We start from the raw sequence: 19,851 nt of genomic DNA, 5'->3' as shown, positions 1-19,851 counted from the left end.
TCCACCCTAGGCTCTGCAGGCCGCAGAGGGGAACGTGGAGGACTTCAGAAAGCCAGGGTCCCTGGCTGCAGGTGTGTGTGCTCCCAGGGAGGCAAGGGGGGCAGGGTTCTCAAGGTAAACTAGTGACTCAAAGTTGTCCCCGTCTCTGCTCTCCTGTCCTCTCTCTCTCTCTGCCCTGCCAGCCCCAGAGCGGATTCCCTCTGCCTCCTCTGCCTGCCAGGTCCCGGGGCCCTCGGAGGTCTTCTAATTCCTTCTTCTTTCCCAGGCCCAGAACAGCCAAGAACTTGCTCACATCACACAGCCAGCTGACACAGGGCCGGCACTGGAACCCAGTGCCCCAGTGCCCAGGCTAGGCTTATGCCAGGCAGGTCCTCGTGCTCAAAGGCATCTCCCTGGGCTTTTGTAGAGCAGTTGTCCTTCAGTGTCTGCGGGGGACTGGGCCCAGGAAGTATTCAGATACCGCCCCTCCGCCAAGATGCTCAAGTCTTCTCTAACAGCGCACAGTGTGTGTGTGTGTGTGTGTGTGACAGAGAGAGAGAGAGAGAGAGAGAGAGAGAGAGAGATCTAGGCAGTCCTCCATGTGCTAGATTACTTGCAACACTTGGTACAATGGAAATGCTATGAAAGTAGTGGTCACACTGTATAGTTCAGGACAGAGAGGAGAAAAAGTCTGCTGGTGTCGGTGATACAACCGCCACAGTACACGGCTACAGGACACAGCCCCTTAGGCACCTCAGTAACAATGCCACATTTGAATTGTTTTTGAAACACCCTAACATTAACCATCTATTTTCCGGATTGAATTAGCTGTGCAGACCCCAGACGCCCCTCTGTCAACAATCATCCTACATTGGATTTCTGAACACTCTATTAAAACTCCATGGGAAAAAAAAAAAAAAAAGACACAGGCCGCCCACCTCCACCCGGGGCCAGCCCAGGACCCCAGTGAGCTGCCTCCCGCCCGCACAGCTCCACTCTTGTCAAGGGCGTTGTGCACACGGGCTGCTCCACACGGGCACACCTGACAGGCAGCCCCCGCTTCAACCCCGAGCGCACCCCAAGGAGACAAAAACGGGCATCCGGCTTCTCTCTGCAGACAGGGGGACCGGGTGGACCACGAGGAAGCTCCTGGGATGCTGGGGACCGGCCAGCAGCGGCAAGAGCAACTCGGGGGGTCATGCGGCATCTCTGTCCGTTCAGGCCACGGTCCCAGACGTGCAGCTCTGCGGGGAAGCGCGCGGGCGGTGGTGGCCCAGTGGCCCCGGGGCCGGGCGGCCAGGGGCCCCTGGAGCCGGGCAGCTCTCCCCGGGAAAGGTCTGGGCGGCGCTCCGCGCCGGTAATGACAGGGCCGTCCGGCAGCCACGCGGGGGCTGCGCGTCGCGGCCGCCGCCACAAAGCCCGCGGCGAGACCTCCCGCTCGCTCCCCGCGGGTACCGGCCCCACCCCGCCATCCCCCTCACCGCACCCCCGCCACCGCCGCCGCGCCGCGCCTCGCCCCGCCCCCTCCCGCAGCCCCAGCGCGCATGCTCTCTCCCCCCACCGGGTAACCTGGAGATTTAAAAGCCGCCGGCTGGCGCGCGTGGGGCGAGTGGGGGACTGGGCTCGCACGCGCCGGCCCCGGTGACAGCCGCGCGCCGTGGCCAGGTAGGGGCGGGGGCCCGGCGCGGGGAAGGGGGGGCGCGGTGCTGCCGAGCCCCGTGGTGTCGCGTGCTTTGCGTGTCGCGGGACGGGGCCGCGCGGGGACTGTCCCGGGCGCCGCGAGCCCGGCCCCGCGCGAATCCCCGAGGAGGCGCCCTGGGGCGCGACCCCTGTCTGCCGGCGGCCGCTCGGGTCCCCGCGGAGCCGGGCTTTCTTCGGCACAGGGCGGGCTGGGCTCGCCGCGCGCGGGTCCCCGGGCCGTCCCAGGCCGGGCGCGGTGGGCGGGGAGCGGCCCCTCCCCTGGAGCCCCGGGGCCCGGCGGGCGGACGGGCCGCTCGCTGCCGCTGCAGCCTCCCGCGGCAGAGTTTTCTTTGGAAAGTTGCGTTTATTTTCTTCCCTTGTCTGGGCTTCACCGGAAAGGGGCAGGATGACTCACCGCGGCGCGCACAGTCCGGGACTTGGGGGAGCCGGGACGCCGCGGGGTGCGCTGGCGCGGGCCTGCTTCCTGGGGGAAGGGGAGGCGGTGGGTGAGAAGGCGGGGACGGGGGTGCGCCCGACTGGATGCGGGTCCTGGGGCGGAGTCGAGGCTGGTGTGCCCCCTTTCTCGTCCCTCTGCGGACGGGGGGAGGCTCAGGTGGGGATGAGGAGTTCGCCCAGGCGCGCACAGGTGTGATGTGGTCGTACCTGGGCCTTCTTCACAGGGACCTGCAGGCTTTCTCCTGTTTCCTGCAGGCACCAGGACCCTGTGAGTCGCCCTTGCCCTTGACCTCGGAATCGGCCCCCTCTTCCTGGCGGATGCTGTTAACCGGCTCCACTTCCCCTCTCCCCAGCGCACCGCGCATCCTTTTTCTCCCTTGGGCCGGGTTTGGGGTGATGGGCACCAGCTGAGGACTGGTCCTTCAGCTGCTACACAGACCTGAGTCCAGTGGAGCAGGGCTAAGAATAGCCCCGCACCTCGTGCTGCCCTGGAGTCCTTAGCCAGGCGTCCCCAGGTGACCAGGGCCCAGAGCAGCCCTTGCCTGGTTCCCTGCTTTGCTCAGGTGTGGGGTTGAGGTGGCTGTCTTTCCAGGAGCACCCACCAGATCTCCTTTCAGGGCAGAGCTGGCCTGGGTGTGGGCTCAGCTGCCCAAGGTATGAGGACCAGGCTGGCACGTGGAGCTGGGGACACGTTGGGAGGCCCAGGAGGGGTGGGAAGCTGGAGGACAGCCACAGAACAAGGTGTCCTAGGCAATAAGTGGGACACGTTGTGAGGTCCCAGGCTCTTGTGCCGGGTGGTCCTGACCCCTCCCTCATTCCTTGCTTATCTCCTCCTCAGCCCTGTCCTGGAGCCAGGACTCTGTTCTAAGAGCGCCCAGAAAATGGAACTTGGGTCAGCAGGATGTCTGAAGATAAAATTACAGCTGTGGGTGAATGTGCAGCTGTGCGCACACAGCCACACTTAGTGGGTGTGTGCTGGGCGGGTTGCGTGGGGATCTCCCCTGCCCCTCCTGGCTCCCTAGGGGACTCTGGAGGAGGAGGAGCAGGACCGTGGCCCACTGGGCCCCTCCCACTGAAGGCCACTGGGTGGAGGAGGGGTGGTGGGGCGGCCCCTCCCCGGGGCTCTCCCCTTCCCCAGGCCCAAGCCGAGCTGTTGGTCTGGGACGGGCCCTCGAGAGAGCAGGCTGAAAGGCAAGGATGGTCCAAGGACTGTGGAAGTGAAGAACTATGGGCTGGACCAACAGAGCTCTATAATAATCTTATGGACAAGGATGCAGGCTGTGCTAAGGACAGGGTTTATACATCGGCTCTTCCACTGCCGTGGCAAGTTGCTTCTTCTAAGCCTTAGTATTCTTGGCTGCAAAGTGGGGAGGTCGAGAATGCTGATACCTCCTGTAAAGCTTTGCAGATTAATCAGTTATAACAATTATGAATAGCATACGTGTAAACTCGTATCTGAAACCTGGAGTGCATACAAAGCACTCAACTGTGTGTCTGACATAGTAAGTACTCAGTAAGTGTTCAGTACTAATATTTATATATCACCTGTGACCACATGGACAGCCATGCCCAGCCTGGGACTCTTGAGCCCTGCTATTTTTTTTTTTTTTTAAGATTTATTTATTTGAAATCCAGAGTTACAGAGAGGGAGGGAGGGAGAGAGAGAGAGAGAGAGAGATAAAGGTCTTTCATCTGCTGGTTCACTCCCCAGTTGGTTTCAATGGTTGGAGCTGCGCGGATCCGAAGCCAGGAGCTTCTTCCGGGTCTCCCACATGGGTGCAGGGTCCCGAGGACCTGGGCCATCTTCTGCCTCTTTTCCCAGGCCATAGTGGAGAGCTGGATCAGAAGTGGAGCAGTTGGGACTGGAACCGGCTCCATATGGGATGCCAGCACTACAGGTAGCGGCCTTACCCGCTACCCCGCAGTGCCGACCCCAGGCCCTGCTCTTAAAAAGAAAAGAGCAAGCTGCTCTAGACTTTATTTCTTTTTTTTTTTTTTTTTTTGACAGGCAGAGTGGACAGTGAGAGAGAGACAGAGAGAAAGGTCTTCCTTTTTGCCGTTGGTTCACCCTCCAATGGCCGCCGCGGTAGCGCGCTGTGGCCGGCGCACCGCGCTGTTCCGATGGCAGGAGCCAGGTGCTTCTCCTGGTCTCCCATGGGGTGCAGGACCCAAGCACTTGGGCCATCCTCCACTGCACTCCCTAGCCACAGCAGAGAGCTGGCCTGGAAGAGGGGCAACCGGGACAGGATCGGTGCCCCGACCGGGACTAGAACCCGGTGTGCCGGCGCCGCAAGGCGGAGGATTAGCCTAGTGAGCCGCGGCGCCGGCTAGACTTTATTTCTTTGGGAGCAAAGTCTCCAGGACTTTGGGGGTCAGTGTGAACAGTTAAGCACAGGGCCCTGGCGACATGAACTCTCATTTCCTCTTGTGCAAGTTGTTCAGCCTCTCGCTGCTCAGCTCCGTCTGCGCCGTGAGGCTGGGGGACCCACCTCACCAAATTGCAGGGATTAGCAGGCCGATGTAGGTAAAGCTCCGAGCACAGCAGCTGTTTGTAAAAAGAGCCTGATACATGCCAGCTGCCCTGACTTGGTCACAATGAAGGCGATCGTGGTGGTTGACGCGCAGAACCCAGAGCTTCTTAGCTGGGGAATTACACCCTCTGCACCCGACCGTGAGCCACCAGTGACACAGCTGCAGTTCAGCTCATGGCCGGTGCAAAGAACTCACCAGGCTGGGTCCTCGCCCCTCCTCTGCCTACACGGTGTGACCTGTTTTCCCTTAAGTCCAGAACCCCTGCCCTACCTGCCTCCCGAGAGCAAAGAAGGTACAGGGAGGTGATGGAGCTGAGGATGTGTGTCCTAAAAGGGACGCCTCCTAGACAGACAGGAGTTGTGCGTGCTGGGAAACCTGGGTGGGGAGGGCACCCTGGGTCCGGCTTCTGCTCTGTCCTTCCTTCCCAGCCCGCGGGATCTTTGGCCCTGCTCTTTGGCGTCCAGGAGAAAACCCCAGCCTCGCTTTCTTTGAATAGTCAGTGGCCCTGTGTGCTGGACAGCCGGGGTGGAGGCTGGACCAGTTGGTACCAGGCCCGGTGTCTCAAACGCTGATGCCACTTGACTGCCAGCAATAGAGCCGTGGAGTGTTGAGCTTTGTGCAGTGTATTAAGTGTCCCTGCGCGGGGGCAGGGCCTGGTGACACAGCCGTCACGGGATGGGCCTGATTACTGGCTGAAGCTGCCTGTTTAATCCCTTTTGCTACCCACAGCCTGTTTCCTCCTTCCTGGAGAGAAGCCAGCTCTCTGAGTGACTTTTAGGGCTTCTCACTTCTGATGGTGGAGACGGGCCTGCCGGCCCTGCTGGCCTTGACTTCTTTTTGAGGTTACAATGAAGATAAACCATGGTCTTGGATATTTAGCCACCTGCCTGCACCGACCAGGTGCTCAACAGATACCCCTCCGCCACCCCCCACCCCACCCCCGCTTCTTTGGTAATTTCTGGGATTCTGGGACGAACCAGCAGGAAGGGGGTTGGAGGCCAGCTCCTGGTCCCCTAGCCTACAGTCCCTCAGTCGCTACCACACCCAGGAAGAAAGGATGCTGTCAGGAGCAGCTAGCCCACAGAGCAGCCCCCCCCCCACCCCCCAACAAACTCTCTCTAATTTCAGGTGTGCTTTGAGTTGGCAAAGAGTCTCCCAGCGAGGAGTGTCTGGCCCATCCCTAGGGATATGGATTCTAGAGTCCCACTCCTGGAATGTGGCCCAGCCTGAATGGTCACATCCCATCTGAGAATGCTGATTCAGGGCCCAGGCAGGGCCTGTGCGCCCCACTTTCCAGGAGCTGGCAGACTGCAGGTCTGAGACCCTGAGGACCAAGTGCAATATCCAGTCCTGAGGGGCGCCTGCTTAGCACAGCTGAGATTTTGGGGGAGAGGGGATCCTTGACAGCCTGGGGTCCGCGGAGTTAGAGCTGCACAGGGTTCAAATGAAGGGAAGGGAGGATGTGGAGTGTGGCGACCCCTTGGGAAGCGAACACAAGCCCGGTGCTGGGCCCAGGGAGGCGTGACAGCTCATCTGGGACACACAGACAGCTGGGACAGATTGCAAGTCAGAACCCCGCTTGCTCCATGGTTTTAGGTCTGGAATCCTCCAGCAGACTCTGCCAGGGAGGGGCCGCAGGAGGCAGCCCTGTGTTCGGGGGCCTGGTTTTGCAGACACCTGCGCTCTCCTGTGTAGGGTCTGCCTGCTTATCTTTCACGGCTCAGCAACACATTCACTTCCTCTGGAAAACCCTGCCGCCCCCACCTTCGCCCTCCACTCTGTGGTCGGGTGTCTTAGCACCTGTGCCACCTCCTTGCACGCTGCCTGCATTTTATCTATCCTCAGCACCTGCGCTGTGGGCTTAGCCTGTAATTGGAGCTCAATAGCTGTTGCATGGATGGCTGGGTGGGTTTCAGTGCCCTTTGCCATTGCTTAAAGGGAGGTCAGCTTGCACCCACTGGGGTATGCTTCCTCCAAGGTGGGAGGACTTGGTCTCTGATCAGAAAGGTTTGCTCACGACTGAAGGACAGTTTTTGAGGGCTGAGTGTGGCCCAGAACCCTCTGGTTCTTCTTCTTCTTCTTCTTCTTTTTTTTTTTTTTTTTTTTTTTTGACAGGCAGAGTGGATAGAGAGAGAGGGAGAGAGAGAGAGAGAGAGAGAAAGGTCTTCCTTTTTGCCGTTGGTTCACCTTCCAATGGCCGCTGCGGCCGGCGCATCGCGCTGATCCGAAGCCAGGAGTCAGGTGCTTCTCCTGGTCTCCCATGCGGCTGCAGGGGCCCAAGCACTTGGGCCATCCTCCACTGCCTTCCCGGGCCATAGCAGAGAGCTGGCCTGGAAGAGGGGCAACCGGGATAGAATCCGGCACCCCAACCGGGACTAGAACCTGGTGTGCCGGCGCCGCAAGGCAGAGGATTAGCCTGTTGAGCCACGGCGCCGGCCAGCCCTCCGGTTCTAAGTGGGGCTGGTCACACGCTGTAGGACATCAGAGCCGACGGGGCCTTAGCAGCAGACCTGAGACACGCACCCTGGGCTGCTCTCAGCCCAGAGCACTGCTCATCTGTATGTTTGCCCAGATCCTTAGTGCCCTGGCCTTTCCTGGGTACCTCACCTTCTAAGGGAGGCCCGGCTAGAGAGGACTGGCTGTCCCTGCCTGGGGAAAGCTGCCTGGTCTGTCCTGGCTGACTAGCAAGGGTCAAGTTCATGAGGAGGTAGCCGTCCAAGTTTCACTTTGCAGGAGCCGTTGGAAGAGGCGGGAGGAGGGGAGGAGGAACTTCCTAGTGGTCTGGAGGCTGAGCCGAGTTCCCTGTTCCCCTTCCAGGTTCCTCTTCCTCCATCCTGGGCCTAAGGATTTCTGGGCACTGATGCCCCACCTTGAAGGAAAATGTTTATTGTGGCCCTAGCGGGATGTGTTTAGTTACTGATTGCTGCCAGGAGCGGAGTCCAACTCTGGGAGGCAGACGGGAAGAGGGCACTTTTGCCCCAGATGCCCTGCTTGCCCGGCGCAGGCTCAGGTGACTGCTGACCCTTGGCACCATGTTGTGGGCAGGCCCGGGACCCAGCAGGTGCAGCAGGGGGTCCTTAGCAGAAGGCTGTGCAAAGCCCCTCCCCAGATGCCCGCTGTGTGGCCTCCTCAGTGAGCCCCGGGTGTGCACCTGTTGTGGAGAGCACTGGCTGGGGGTGGGAGCGTAGGTGAGCCCCTGACTCTCCAGCTGTACAGAACCCGAGGGTCTCTAGGTCTCTAGGTCTCTAGGTGAGCTCTTGTTTCGCCTGTGCAGAACCCCAGTCCCGTGAGGAGCAACACCTTGTCCAGGCTATGCTGCTGTAATGGATGCTGAGGCTGGACTCTCCTGGCTCCCAGGGCAGAGTGCTTTCCAGAATTTTCCAGTGGTTCAAATGTCCTATTCAGCCCCATTGCTTTGTGCAATGTTAGGCATGTTAAGTTTCATGGAAGCTCAACTGTTCATCCTTGTGCAGTAAAAATATTGAATGCCTGCTTCGTGGGTTGTAGGAATTGTAACAGGTATTGGAGAGGGGGATAGCGGGCCTCTGGCACAGGCCAGACACCTCTCCGGCAGCTGGTCAGGGGCGCCCCAGTGACCCTTCCTCTGCTGATGGAACCTAGCCGATCTGCCTGTCCCAGAGTTGGGGGATGTTCACCCGGCCCCGCCCCCCTTAGGCGGGACTGTGGCCGTGACCTCCCCTCACCTGTTGGGGCCAGCACCTGGGGAGGCGTTTACATTCCTGGCATTCCTCTTGCCGCTGGGGGCTGATGGAGACGTGTGGGTGCAGGGAAGAGGGAGTGGGAATGGGGAAGGAAGGTGGAGCCGCCACCTGTGCTCCTGCCTGGGAAGGAGGCCCTCCCAGCCTTCCCCTACCAAGGCAGCCCGGCCAGCGCGGCTGCCTGGACAGTCATCTCGCTTTGTCCCAGGCTCACCGCCGGTCCAAGGCATGTGCCGTGGACATCTGAGTTTCCTGGCCTGTGAAACGGCTGTGCCTGTTGTCCCTCCTCTGCCAGGGGGTTGGGAGGTGTAGTGAATGTCACTGTTATCAACTGCAGGTGAGAAACCGAGACTTTGGGAGTCAGGTGACAAGCGCAGGTACCTGTGCCACCGTGCAGCTGAGCTGCAAGCCCAGGTCAGGCTGACTGCCACGCCTCAGGCCCCCGCGAACCGCGCTGGGGTTCGGGACATCGCGCTCAGGCCATGGCCCCCACGCTGGAAGCTCCTGGTAGAAGAACAGTGCTTGTCCTGGTTTGGAGGACGTGCCCAGTGTGACCGTGGGGAGCAGTTGTCCGGGTGGGAGGCCCAGGTACCCGGAGTCAGTGTGTGTGTGTGTGTGGATTGTGGCCAAGGTGAGGGGCCGGCCAGCCCCAGAATCCCTGCACCGGCTCACAGAGGAGCCTGCAGACCAGCGCGGGTGCAGGGGCTGCCCCGCCGGCCCTCCCCCCTTCTCTGGCATTTGTTTCCTTTCCGAAGCGGGACTGGCGCTCTCAGACAGGACAACAAAAGCGACTTTCCTCCAAGCCACTGCCACCTGTTGGGCTTTCACACATGCTGGGGGGAGCCCTTGCCCTTTTCCCAGTGCGTGTGCTCTGCCCCTCCGCACCCCCGGGGCCTGGGATTCTCTTCCCCACCCGACGTGACAAGGTTCAGGAGCCGGAGGGGGCGGGGGACCCGCAGCAGCTGGAGGGGGAATTGAGTGGGAAGGGGCTGGTGCTGGCAGCCGGGAGGGAGTTTGATGGATTACTCTGCGGGCCGAGAGGGTTCTCCCTAATCCCCCTTTGTGTCCCAGCCTGCAGCCCCTCACTCCCTCTGACAAGCTGCTAGGCAGAAGGCTCCAAGAAAAGGCAGCTCAGCAGGGTGAACTCCAAATCCCTGGCCCCGGGGCCCTGGGGGAGGCCGGGGCTGGGGTCCCCTTCCCGCCGCCTGGTCCTTGCTCTTTCTCAGTGGTGTCATCAGGTGTCTGTGGGAGCCCTGCCAGGCGGTGGGCCTCAGGTGTTTGTGCAAATCACCCTTGTCTTTCTCCAGGGTGACCCGGGAAAGCAAAGAGACCCTCACTGCATTGCAAATATAAGGCAATGAGAGACCGAATGGGTAGCCACCTGTAGTCTCATGCTGTGCCCAGCTCCCTAGCAGCCCAGGTGGGAGGTCCTGCAGGGTCCCTAACAAAGGGGCTGTGTGAGCATTGCCTCCCAAGGCTGCTCTGCAGGCTCCCTGTGGAGCTGTGGGGACGGGTGGAGGTCATGTTGCTCCCCTGGGACTGAGGCCAGGGGATGGGCAGTAGGGATGCTGGGCTGGTGAGCCCCCAGCCCTGAGAGGCCCCCTCCTCCCTGCCCCCAGCCCTGCATGGAGTAAGGCACTGGGGTCCAGTCTGGTTTGCAGAAACAGGGGTCGGACCTGGCTTGGGGCGGAACAGGCGCACGGGGTTGTGTGTATGGGGGGGTGTTGGGAGTTTGGCCTGGGGTGACCCCTACCCTCAGCTGAGTCATTGCTGCTCGGGGCTGGCCTCCCCTACCCCGTGCCCTCTGCGGGAGGCTGAGCAGCCCTGCAGGCCGGAGCGTGTGAGAGAGCAGTAGCCGGCCTTTGTGAGCCAGAGCTGGGAGACGCGGGGTCGCTGAGCCGCGGGTCAGGGTGGAGGCTGCAGGCGTTTGATGTGCCTGGGCGGGGTGTGGGGGACCCTGGCCTGCATAAAGGGGCCATAGAATTGCTGCCTGACACTGGCCTGGGGCGGGGGCCTCTGTCTGTCAGCAGAGGGGGCCTGCCCCCAGCCCCACCTCTGCCGGGAGGGTGGCAGGAGCCCCTTTGAACGCCCTCAAAGGCCTCTTTATGCGGCCCCTGACCCTCCCTTCCCTCCGGGAGCTGCCAGGGAGTGGGCTCGGGTCGCCTTTCCTCCGCCTCCTCCGCTCTGTCTTTTGAATTTTGGACAAAGTTCAGGCCAAGTTTGTTCCTGTTGCCCAGTTTCGTTTCCCCCACGCTGCCTGCTCAGTTTTGTCCGCCCAGGGCCTGCAGGCCGGGAGGGACCCTCCGGAGCCTCCTTGCTACTGCCTCTGGGAAGTTCCTTGCCGTGTGTGTGTGTGTGTGTGTGTCTGGGGGTGGGGGTACAGGACTTGGAGGGAGGAGGATGGCATCTTTCTCAGCTCCTACACCCTCAGCCCCTCCTTCCGTCCATCCATTCATTAGGCACAGGGTGGGTGCCAGGGTTGTGATGGGGTCCGCAGCCTGCCCCGCGGTGCTGTGCGTTGGGGTGCGGGGGCACACGGGTCTCCCTGTACCTGGGGCTGGGCAGAGAATCCAGGTCCATTGATCTTGCCCAGCGCCCTTTGTCTCGGCGTCTGTTCCCCCAGAGAACGGCTCAGATAGGTCTTGGGCTCCCCCCCAGGTTTCTTGCTGTGCCGCTGCCAGGGGGCTCCCGGTGGAGGGGGAGATGTCCTCCCAGCAGGCTGTTGGTTCCTTTGCTGGCCTGAGAGGTCAGCCCCTCCACCTCCCTCTTCTTCCTGCCCCTGTTCTCCAGGTGAGCACACCTAGGCTGGCTCTTCTGCTTGGTCTTCTGTTTGCCAGGCAGCCGAGGTGCTCCAGGAGCAGCAGGGCAGGAGGGAGTGGGGGGGGGGGATTAGGCCCGGCTCCCTGTCCTAGGCAGACGGGGCCTGACCGTGACCCTGACCCTGACCTGTTGCTGGATGCCCTGGGGCTGCTGGGAAAGTGATCCTGAACCTCTTGTTGCTCTTTGACATACTGAGCTTGGGGACTGGCTTGGCCTTCTCCGTGCCCTGGGGTGATGGCTGTGGGACCCTGAAGATGGACAAGTAGAGAAGACTGAGGCCCTGGGGAGCAGATTAGGGGGGATTCGGGGGGAGGGGTTCTTCCGGGCCTGGAGTCAGTCCAGCAATTCTGGGCTGGGAAGAGTGCTCCTGACCCTGACTCCGAAGAAGGAGGCCTAAGAACAGAGGGCTTGGAGCCTGCTTACTCCCTACCCCAGTCCTCAAGGAATTCTTCACCTGGCCCAGCCTAGCCCACCCCACCCACCCTCCGCAGAAGGAAGCAACTTGGGTGCTCCCGGGGCTGCGGGAGGATGGGGGGAATTCCTCTCCTCACCCCCTGCCCGTTGGGAGGAGGGAGGCAGTGGGGCGCTCGGGGGTGCTGAGAGCCGTGATTTCTTCCAAGCCGCTGGGAGGAGGCAGCACTGAGAATGGGGCAAATTCTGGGCGAGGCCAAGTCCTTGTTTGCTCAGGGAGGACCCAATGCCTTGGAAACCCAGAGCAGGTGAGCGGCCAGGGCCCTCCCAGACTGAGCAGGGGTGGGGTGGGCTGGGCTGGCCAGCACCGCCCCATGGGCTCTGTGCAGTGTCTCCCCACTTGGCTTCTGGGGGGCTCTCAAGCTGAGGCCATACAGCCCCGTGGAGGCTCCCATCTGGCCCCGCCTTCCTGCCGGGGTGGGGGCTGTGTGGTGTTGTCATTTCCATTCCTGCTCCTTCCCCCAGTGTGGGTCTGAGCAGCGGGCTCTGGGGTGGAGGCTGCTGGCTGCCCAGCCTTATCTCAGGCCCTTTCTCCCCGCCGCAAGCCCAGGAGGCGGTTGTGGGGTGGACAGATCTTATCCAGGATTGATGGCCGCTGATTTCTCTGCGCTCAGCTCAAAGAGCTGAGTGTTACTTGAAAAGATAAGAGGAGTGGAAGGGCCTTTTATCATGAGATGGTGAGATTGGGAGAGGGAGTGAGTGCTGTGCTGTGCCGTGGGGCAGGGAGGAGGCTGCAGCCGGGCCCTCAGCCCAGGTCCCTGCCCCGGCATTGCGGGGCTGCGGCAGGAAGCTTCTCCCCGCGTGGCTGTCCTGCTTCCATCGGCACTTCTAGGCAGAGACCTGTGTGGCAGCCGCTCCCCTGTGCTCAGGAGGCAGGGCTGGCCGGAAGGGCTGAGAATGGAGCCACTTGGGGAGCAGGGAGGGCTGCCCAGGAAGTGCGGGGCTTCCTGGCAGCGCAGGGGTCACCGACGTCATCACAGGTATGGCCAGGTGCTGTGGCTCGTGCCTTCGTGGAGTGGGGACCTGTGACCCACGGACAGCACCACTCTCCCATGACAGTTAGAGGGTGTCTCTGGGACTGTTTTCTTCCCTGTGAATGTTGAGCTTGGGGAGAAGCTCAGGAGAAGTTTTCAGGCCTGGGTTCAGCCAGGGGAGCATTCTGAGTGGTTTCGTCGACAGGTCAAACCCAGCCCAGTAAACTGAAGCCTTCGTCTGCATTCTGGAGTGGGGGTCACGGTGCAGAGTGGCTCATGGCCAGGTGGTGGGACATGCGCCCCACAAAGCGGATCCACGCAGCCCAGATTTGGGGAGTACAGCTGTCCAGGCCTGGCCAGAGTCTCGAGGGGCAGCTTGGCAGGCCTGGGCAGCTGGAAATCTGGTTGATTTTTTTTTTTTTCCTTCCATGCCATCAGGCAGGGGCACTTTGCAAAGATGTGCCAAAACAGACAAACTGACGTCTGTTTGGCTCCGGAGTGGACTGAGGTTCACGAATCATATTTACCTTATTAATTATGTCCGCCCTAGGCTAATAGTAGCAGGCATCTCCTGACTGCTGGGGGCAGGGCCACACCGCAGGCCTGAGAACCAACAGGATTTGAAGAATTCAGAGCCAGTCCTGGAGACCTGGCTCCCAGAACTGAAGCTCTCTGATTGTCCCCATCTTTCTAGGACCCGTTGGCCGAGATGTGTCCCCACCGAGGCGCCCCACAGGTGTCGAGCACCGGCTGAGACGCTGGACCTGCACCCCAGGGCTGGCAGAAATGGGCGCCCAGCTGAATCCAAGCCGGTCGGTGGCAGCAAGGAGGAGAGGCCGCAGAGCTGAGAATCAGTGAGCGGCCCGGAGCCCCACCTGCCCGGCCCGCCATGGTGCAGAGGCTGTGGGTGGGCCGCCTGCTGAGGCATCGCAAAGCCCAGCTTCTGCTGATCAACCTGCTGACCTTCGGCCTGGAGGTGTGCCTGGCCGCAGGCATCACCTACGTGCCGCCCCTGCTGCTGGAAGTGGGGGTGGAGGAGAAGTTCATGACCATGGTGCTGGGTGAGTCACCGCAGCCTCCTTCCCTCCTGGTCCAGACACCTGGGAAGTAGGGCGGCCAGGCCTGCGCTCCGAGAGCTGCGGAGAGAGGGAGGGGCTGCCTGGGGTGCCTGAGTCTGGGGGGTCAGCTTGGCGGGACAGAAGGGTGACCCCGCGTGCAGGGGTCCCGAGATAAAGCAGAGAGTCCAGGGACAGCACCTCTGTGTCCCTGACCCTGGAGAGATCGCCCCTAGCCTTTGTCTACCCACACGCCTCTCCTGTTAAGCAGTCTGCTTGTGTTTTTGCTAATTTACAGACAGGTAGATAAGAAATCTGCTGGTTCACTCACAACAGCCAGGGCTGGGTCAGAAGCTGGGGACTCCATCCAGGTCTCCCTCAAGGGCGGTAGGGCTCTTTGGGCCATCACCGTTGCCTCCTGGGGTCTACACGAGCAGGAAGCTAGAGTCAGGAGCTGGAGCTGGGAGTCGAACCCAGGCCCCCCAGGGTGAGATGCAGGCATCAAGTTATCTCATAGGCCCTCTTGTTCCACGCCGCAGCTTCCCTGTCTGAAGATGGGGCCGTTTGCACCAGCTGTGCCGCTGGGAGGGGACGAGAGGACGGTGTGCGGCACAGAGCTGGCCCTCAGTGGTGTCACCATCGCTCTTCCCGCTTGTCCCTCTGCGGTCCCTACCATGGTCTCATCTCCTTGTGCTTCTTGCAGGCATCGGGCCAGTGCTGGGCCTGGTCTCCGTCCCACTCCTAGGCTCAGCCAGTGACCAGTGGCGCGGGCGCTATGGCCGCCGGCGGCCGTTCATCTGGGCCCTGTCCCTGGGCGTCCTGCTGAGCCTGTTCCTCATCCCGAGGGCTGGCTGGCTGGCGGGGCTTCTGTGCCCGAACACCAGGCCCCTGGAGCTGGCGCTGCTCATCCTGGGCGTGGGGCTGCTGGACTTCTGTGGCCAGGTGTGCTTCACCCCGCTGGAGGCCCTGCTCTCCGACCTCTTCCGGGACCCGGACCACTGTCGCCAGGCCTTCTCCGTCTACGCCTTCATGATCAGCCTTGGCGGCTGCCTGGGCTACCTCCTGCCTGCCGTGGACTGGGACACCAGTGCCCTGGCCCCCTACCTGGGCACCCAGGAGGAGTGTCTCTTTGGCCTGCTCGCTCTCATTTTCCTCTCCTGCATGGCAGCCACTCTGCTGGTGGTGGAGGAGGCGGCGCTGGGCCCTGCCGAGCCCGTGGAAGGGCCAGCGACCACCTCCGCGCCCCGCTGCTGCCCGTGCCGGGCCCGCCTGGCCCTGCGGAACCTGGGCGCCCTGTTCCCCCGGCTGCACCAGCTCTGCTGCCGCATGCCTCGGACCCTGCGCCGGCTCTTTGTGGCCGAGCTGTGCAGCTGGATGGCCCTCATGACCTTCACGCTGTTCTACACGGACTTCGTGGGAGAGGGGCTGTACCAGGGTGTGCCCAGGGCTGAGCCGGGCACCGAGGCCCGCAGGCACTATGATGAAGGTGAGGCCTGGCTGGGCGCCGAGGCCGGCAGCGGGGGGTGGGGGGTGGGGATTGCACGGCCCAGGGCAGGAAAGCAGAGCTGGGCGGAGCTGTGTCCCTGGCTCCTCTGCTGGCTCTGAGTTTTATTGATTGGAATCCTCGCCCCAGTTGACAAGGAACGGCTGGGCAGGGCTGTGGGGCCGCCTGGCCCCAGCTTCCGTGTGGCCTCTGCTTCCGTGCTGGCTCCCGCACTAGCACCTCCCACCTCAGCCTTCTAGAACTGTCTGGTGCTGCTGCCACCCTCCTGTCCCAAGGCTGAGGCTCCCGGGAAACCCCTAGGACATCCACTGCCCCTCCGTCCCTGCTACAATTGGGGCGTGGAGGGGGCTGCAGGTCCTGGGCCCCTGATTCCCAGCCCCCGCCCATGCTGTCACTGCCCCGCCCCATTTCACCCCCTCTCTCCCCCCCATGCTGTCGCTGCTCTGCCCCCATCCCTCTGCCCCCATCCCGCCGCCTCCCCCCAATGCTGTTGCTGCCCCGCCCCATCCCACCCCCCATGCTGTCACTGCCCTGCCCCCATCCTACCGCCCCCCCCCATGCTGTCGCCACCCTGCCCCCATCCCACCGCTTTTCCCCCCTCCCATGCAGGTGTACGGATGGGCAGCCTGGGGCTGTTCCTGCAGTGTGCCATCTCCCTTCTCTTCTCCCTGGTCATGGACCGGCTGGTGCAGCGATTCGGCACCCGAGCAGTCTACCTGGCCAGCGTGGTGGCCTTCCCATTGGCTGCCATCGCCACGTGCCTGTCCCACAGCGTGGCTGTGGTGACAGCCTCTGCCGCCCTCACCGGCTTCACCTTCTCAGCCCTGCAGATCCTGCCCTACACCCTGGCCTCCCTCTACCACCGGGAGAAGCAGGTACTCACCCTGGCGGGGAGTGGCCAGACCGGAGCCTGGTGGCCGAGGGCCCTGGGACCTGGGGAGGCAGAGAGCAGATTGGGTTCTGGAACTGGCTGCGGGGGTGGGGCTGGCACCCTAAAGCCGCCGGGGAGCTGATGGCAGGCAGTGCACCCTCCTTCCCTGGGCGCCTGGAAACTGAGGCCAGCAGGAGCCACACACCTGGCATCGTGCAGGGCTGGGGGAGGGGGCGCCCTGGCCTGAGCCGCACCTCTGCTCTTGAGGCACAGGCTGTGGCTCTCACCTGTGCCCACTTTGCTGTCCAGGATGGGGACGACTCCTTCCCGCCCACCCCTCCCCTCCCCCCTCCCTGTCTACCCCCTCTCCCTCCCCACCCACCGTCCCTCCCCCCTCCCCCTTCCCCCTGCTCTGGTTTGTCTTCCTTTTCTAGTGCACGCTGCATTTCATGCCTCCCTCCTTTGCCTCTGTCCCCTCCCCAACCCCCACTGCCAAGACCTGAAACCTGGTGCACCTGACTCTGCCTGCCTGGGCACAGTGGAAGTCGGGGCCACCGTCCCACTTGGCTCCATGCTAACCAGTCCCTGCAGGGGGCCCCTGCCTCCGGAAACCTGACCAGGCAGTGCGGTCACCTTCATCCCCTGCTGTGGCCTCACTGAGCCTCTAGCCCCAGGGGCAGAGCTCTGTGTGGCCTCCCCGAGCAGATGCAGCCCACAGGGGGCTCCCAGAGGGCGGGGAAGACCTGGGTGACCCCCTGTAGGCCATGAGTGGGGTAGCAGGTGCCACTACAGCTGGGAGGCAGCTTACTGGGGTAGGTGGCTGCAAGGGTGGGGGTTGGAGAGGGAGCTGCTGAAGCTTTGGGTCGGGAGGACCTGGTCCCTGAGACCCCTGTGGACCCTCTGAAAACCCTCGTCAGCCTCCCCGCTGCTTGGGGGCTGGGGGCTGGGGCCCACGCGTGAGCACAGTTGTGCCGAAGAACAAGCTGGGGCTCATCCTCAGTACTGACAGCCACGTCTGGAGGGCCCCTCCAGGCTGAGGCTTGCTGGTCTTCCCCGGGGGAGCATCTGGGAGAGGAGGGGCGGGCGCCCTGGGCGCTGCCCACTCCCCTGCCCACCTGCCGGGCTCACGTAGCCAGCTCTGGAACTCACTGCTAATATATCAGCAGGGATAGTGTGGAACGAGACCTGGCCTTGTCCTTGGGTGCGAGACCGGAGGCCACAGAGGCAGGGCAGGGGTGCGGAGGGGCGAGCACATCATGTGCTCTAAGATGCACAGTGCAGGAAGGCGGGGGGGGGGGGGGGTCAGGATCAGGGACACCAGCCCCGGGGCCGGGCTGGGCACCTCACAGTGGCTTGGCTGCTCCCGCTGGGGTGCAGAGTGAAGTGGGGTGGGAGGACCTGTGTGGGTTGGGGCCCCTCCTGGATGCTGCTCTCTACCCGGTCTCCCCGCTCCCTGGATCACCTCCTGTTTTGGGGTTCGTTCTCAGAAGCTACAGCGCTGATCTGCTCCCTCCCTGCTATGGGGCGGACTAGGGGAGACCTCGACTCCTGGGTGAGGTGTGGCCCTCCCTGGCCTGCCGCTCCCTGGTGGGTTCTGGTCAGAGCCAGACATGGTGGGGAGGACCCTGCCCGTTTTCTGGCCCGCTGCCTGGTTTTACTGAGGGCTCACTGCCTGGTTTCTTCAGCCCTGGGATGACGGCTAGGATCTGTCCTAGGAATCTGGCGGCTGGTCCCACATGTGTCCCTGTCTCCTCTCCTCCAGGTGTTCCTGCCCAGATACCGAGGGGACGCTGCTGGGAGTGGCAGCCCTGAGGACGGCCTGACTGCCAGCTTCCTGCCAGGCCCCAAGGCTGCCACTCCCTTCCCCAACGGACACGTAGGGGCTGCAGGCAGCAGCCTGCTCCCCTCTGCACCCACACTCTGCGGCACCTCCACCTGCGACGTGTCCATGCGCGTGGTGGTGGCAGAGCCGGCCGAGGCCAGGGTCGTGCCGGGCCGGGGCATCTGCCTGGACCTCGCCATCCTGGACAGTGCCTTCCTACTGTCACAGGTGGCCCCATCCCTGCTGATGGGCTCCATCGTGCAGCTCAGTCAGTCCGTCACTGCCTACATGGTGTCTGCTGCAGGCCTGGGCCTGGTCGCCATCTACTTTGCTACACAGGTGGTATTTGACAAGAGCGACTTGGCCAAGTACTCGGTGTAGGATCCTTCCCGCGCACCGTGGGGAGGGCCTGCCTCACTAGGTCCCAGGTGCCCCTAAGGGGTGTCTGCGGGGCTGGCTGGCCGCAGGTTCTGCAGCTGGTGTGGCTCTCTACCGCCACCTGCTGGCGATGAGGTGCATGGCCGCACAGATCCGGCCCTGTCCCTTCTGGCCAGTCTCGAGGGCTTGACTGGCGACTTCCGGAGTGAGTTTCAGAAAGTGAGGACTTCTGCAGGGAGGCCAGGAGGAAGGGGCGTTTGATTAGCTGCATGCACTGGAAGGCAGGATCTGCAGATGGATTGCCCAGGCCCGGGGTGAACAGCGTGTGTCCTGTCGGAGAGCCCCCTGGAGAAGGGGTGTGGGGCGCAGGGTCTACGCAGACACCTGGGCTCCCACCTCATGCGCCCTGATCCTGCAGGTCCTCGTGCCTTGCTTTTGCGTGGGAGTGGCAGGGCTGCAGCACTTGGCAGTGTGGGAGTGTTGCTGGGGGGAGGGGGACTCCCCAGGGAGAGGCAGTGCCCCTTTGTCCCCAGCGCTGCTCTGCTGACTCCCCCAACCCGACCTCTTACCAGGATGCGGCTTGATGGTCCCTGGGTTGCCATCATTGGGACGCAGGCCTTTAAATATTTAACTTATTTATTTAACAAAAGTAGAAAGGAATTCGTGCCCAGCATTCCCGGGTGGGTGTCCAGGAGTTGGGTGGGATCCCCAATAGTTGGGGGCCCTGATCTAGCTGACCAGTGGGCCAAGCATTGCCGGGATCCCCTTCTCCTGGGGTAACTGATCTGGATCCCAAAACTGCCTGACCCCACATCTTGGAAGTGCTACTGACCCCAATGCTGTCACTCAAGCCAGGAAGGGGGAAGGGCGGGGGGGACCCAGGTTTCAGCAGCCCCCCTCACTGTCCCTCTTCCCCTGGCCCAGCCTGGCTCCCTGCAGGCCTGGGCTGATGAACACTGCCCACCTCCACCTCCACCCCCACACTTTCCCCCACTGGCTGCACAGCCTCTCTCGGGGGCTGTTGCAGGAGCAGAAGCACAAAGTGTGGTTCCTCGCACCTTGGACCACGGCAGCCCCCAGGGCATGGCTGTGTGTGGGAATCACACGCAAACTCAGGAGTTACCCCCACCTGAGCTAAGGAGATCTTATCTCTTGGGGGTTTAAGTGCCGTTTGCAATAATGTTTGTCTTATTTATTTAGCGGAGTAAATATTTTATACTGTTTGTGAGCAATCAGAGTATAATGTTTATGGCGATGAAATTAAAGGCTTCTTACGTGTTTGATTGGCATCGTTTTGATCTGTGGTCAGCTCCTGGGTACCCTGAGCCTTGGGCTGCGTAAGTTTCCAACACCCACCAGCAGATGGCGCCATTGACCGGCGCTCTTTGTGTTGATTGGCAGTTGGGCACGTCTATGCTACTCTAACCTGGGGACTTTGGGAAACGTAGGCAGTGAGCGTGTCTGCTTTCCAAAAGGTGGGTCGTGTGCCAGAGAGGTGGAGCAAGCCCTCGTGGCGCCACAGTAAGAGAACAGGGAAGCACACATGGATGCCAGCGCTTCAGGCAGCAGCCTTGCTATGCCACCGCGCCA

General features: G+C 62.2%; 1 protein-coding gene across 1 annotated transcript; it reads left to right on the top strand.

Annotated features, from left to right (window-relative positions):
* The first annotated feature begins 1,556 nt into the window (after nucleotides 1–1,556).
* On the top strand, nucleotides 1,557–19,533 carry SLC45A3 (solute carrier family 45 member 3). The gene is made up of 5 exons (XM_062210218.1): nucleotides 1,557–1,644; nucleotides 13,326–13,692; nucleotides 14,390–15,172; nucleotides 15,800–16,065; nucleotides 17,824–19,533. The coding sequence occupies exons 2-5, from the start codon at nucleotides 13,521–13,523 to the stop codon at nucleotides 18,262–18,264; spliced, it is 1,662 nt and encodes a 553-aa protein (XP_062066202.1). The 5' UTR covers nucleotides 1,557–1,644; nucleotides 13,326–13,520; the 3' UTR covers nucleotides 18,265–19,533.
* The last annotated feature ends 318 nt before the right edge of the window (nucleotides 19,534–19,851 follow it).

This window comes from Lepus europaeus, chromosome 14, assembly GCF_033115175.1.
Source record: "Lepus europaeus isolate LE1 chromosome 14, mLepTim1.pri, whole genome shotgun sequence".
Taxonomy (NCBI): domain Eukaryota; kingdom Metazoa; phylum Chordata; class Mammalia; order Lagomorpha; family Leporidae; genus Lepus; species Lepus europaeus.
Note: the sequence above shows the minus strand (reverse complement) of the source record. Positions and strands in the feature narration are given on the sequence as shown.

Excerpts from the sequence above, each read along its gene's own strand:
- SLC45A3 (XM_062210218.1), top strand. The coding sequence starts at position 13,521 with ATGGTGCAGAGGCTGTGGGTGGGCCGCCTGCTGAGGCATCGCAAAGCC. Across the intron at positions 13,693-14,389 it reads GTTCATGACCATGGTGCTGG|GCATCGGGCCAGTGCTGGGC; the intron begins GTGAGTCACCGC and ends TGCTTCTTGCAG. Across the intron at positions 16,066-17,823 it reads TCTACCACCGGGAGAAGCAG|GTGTTCCTGCCCAGATACCG; the intron begins GTACTCACCCTG and ends CCTCTCCTCCAG.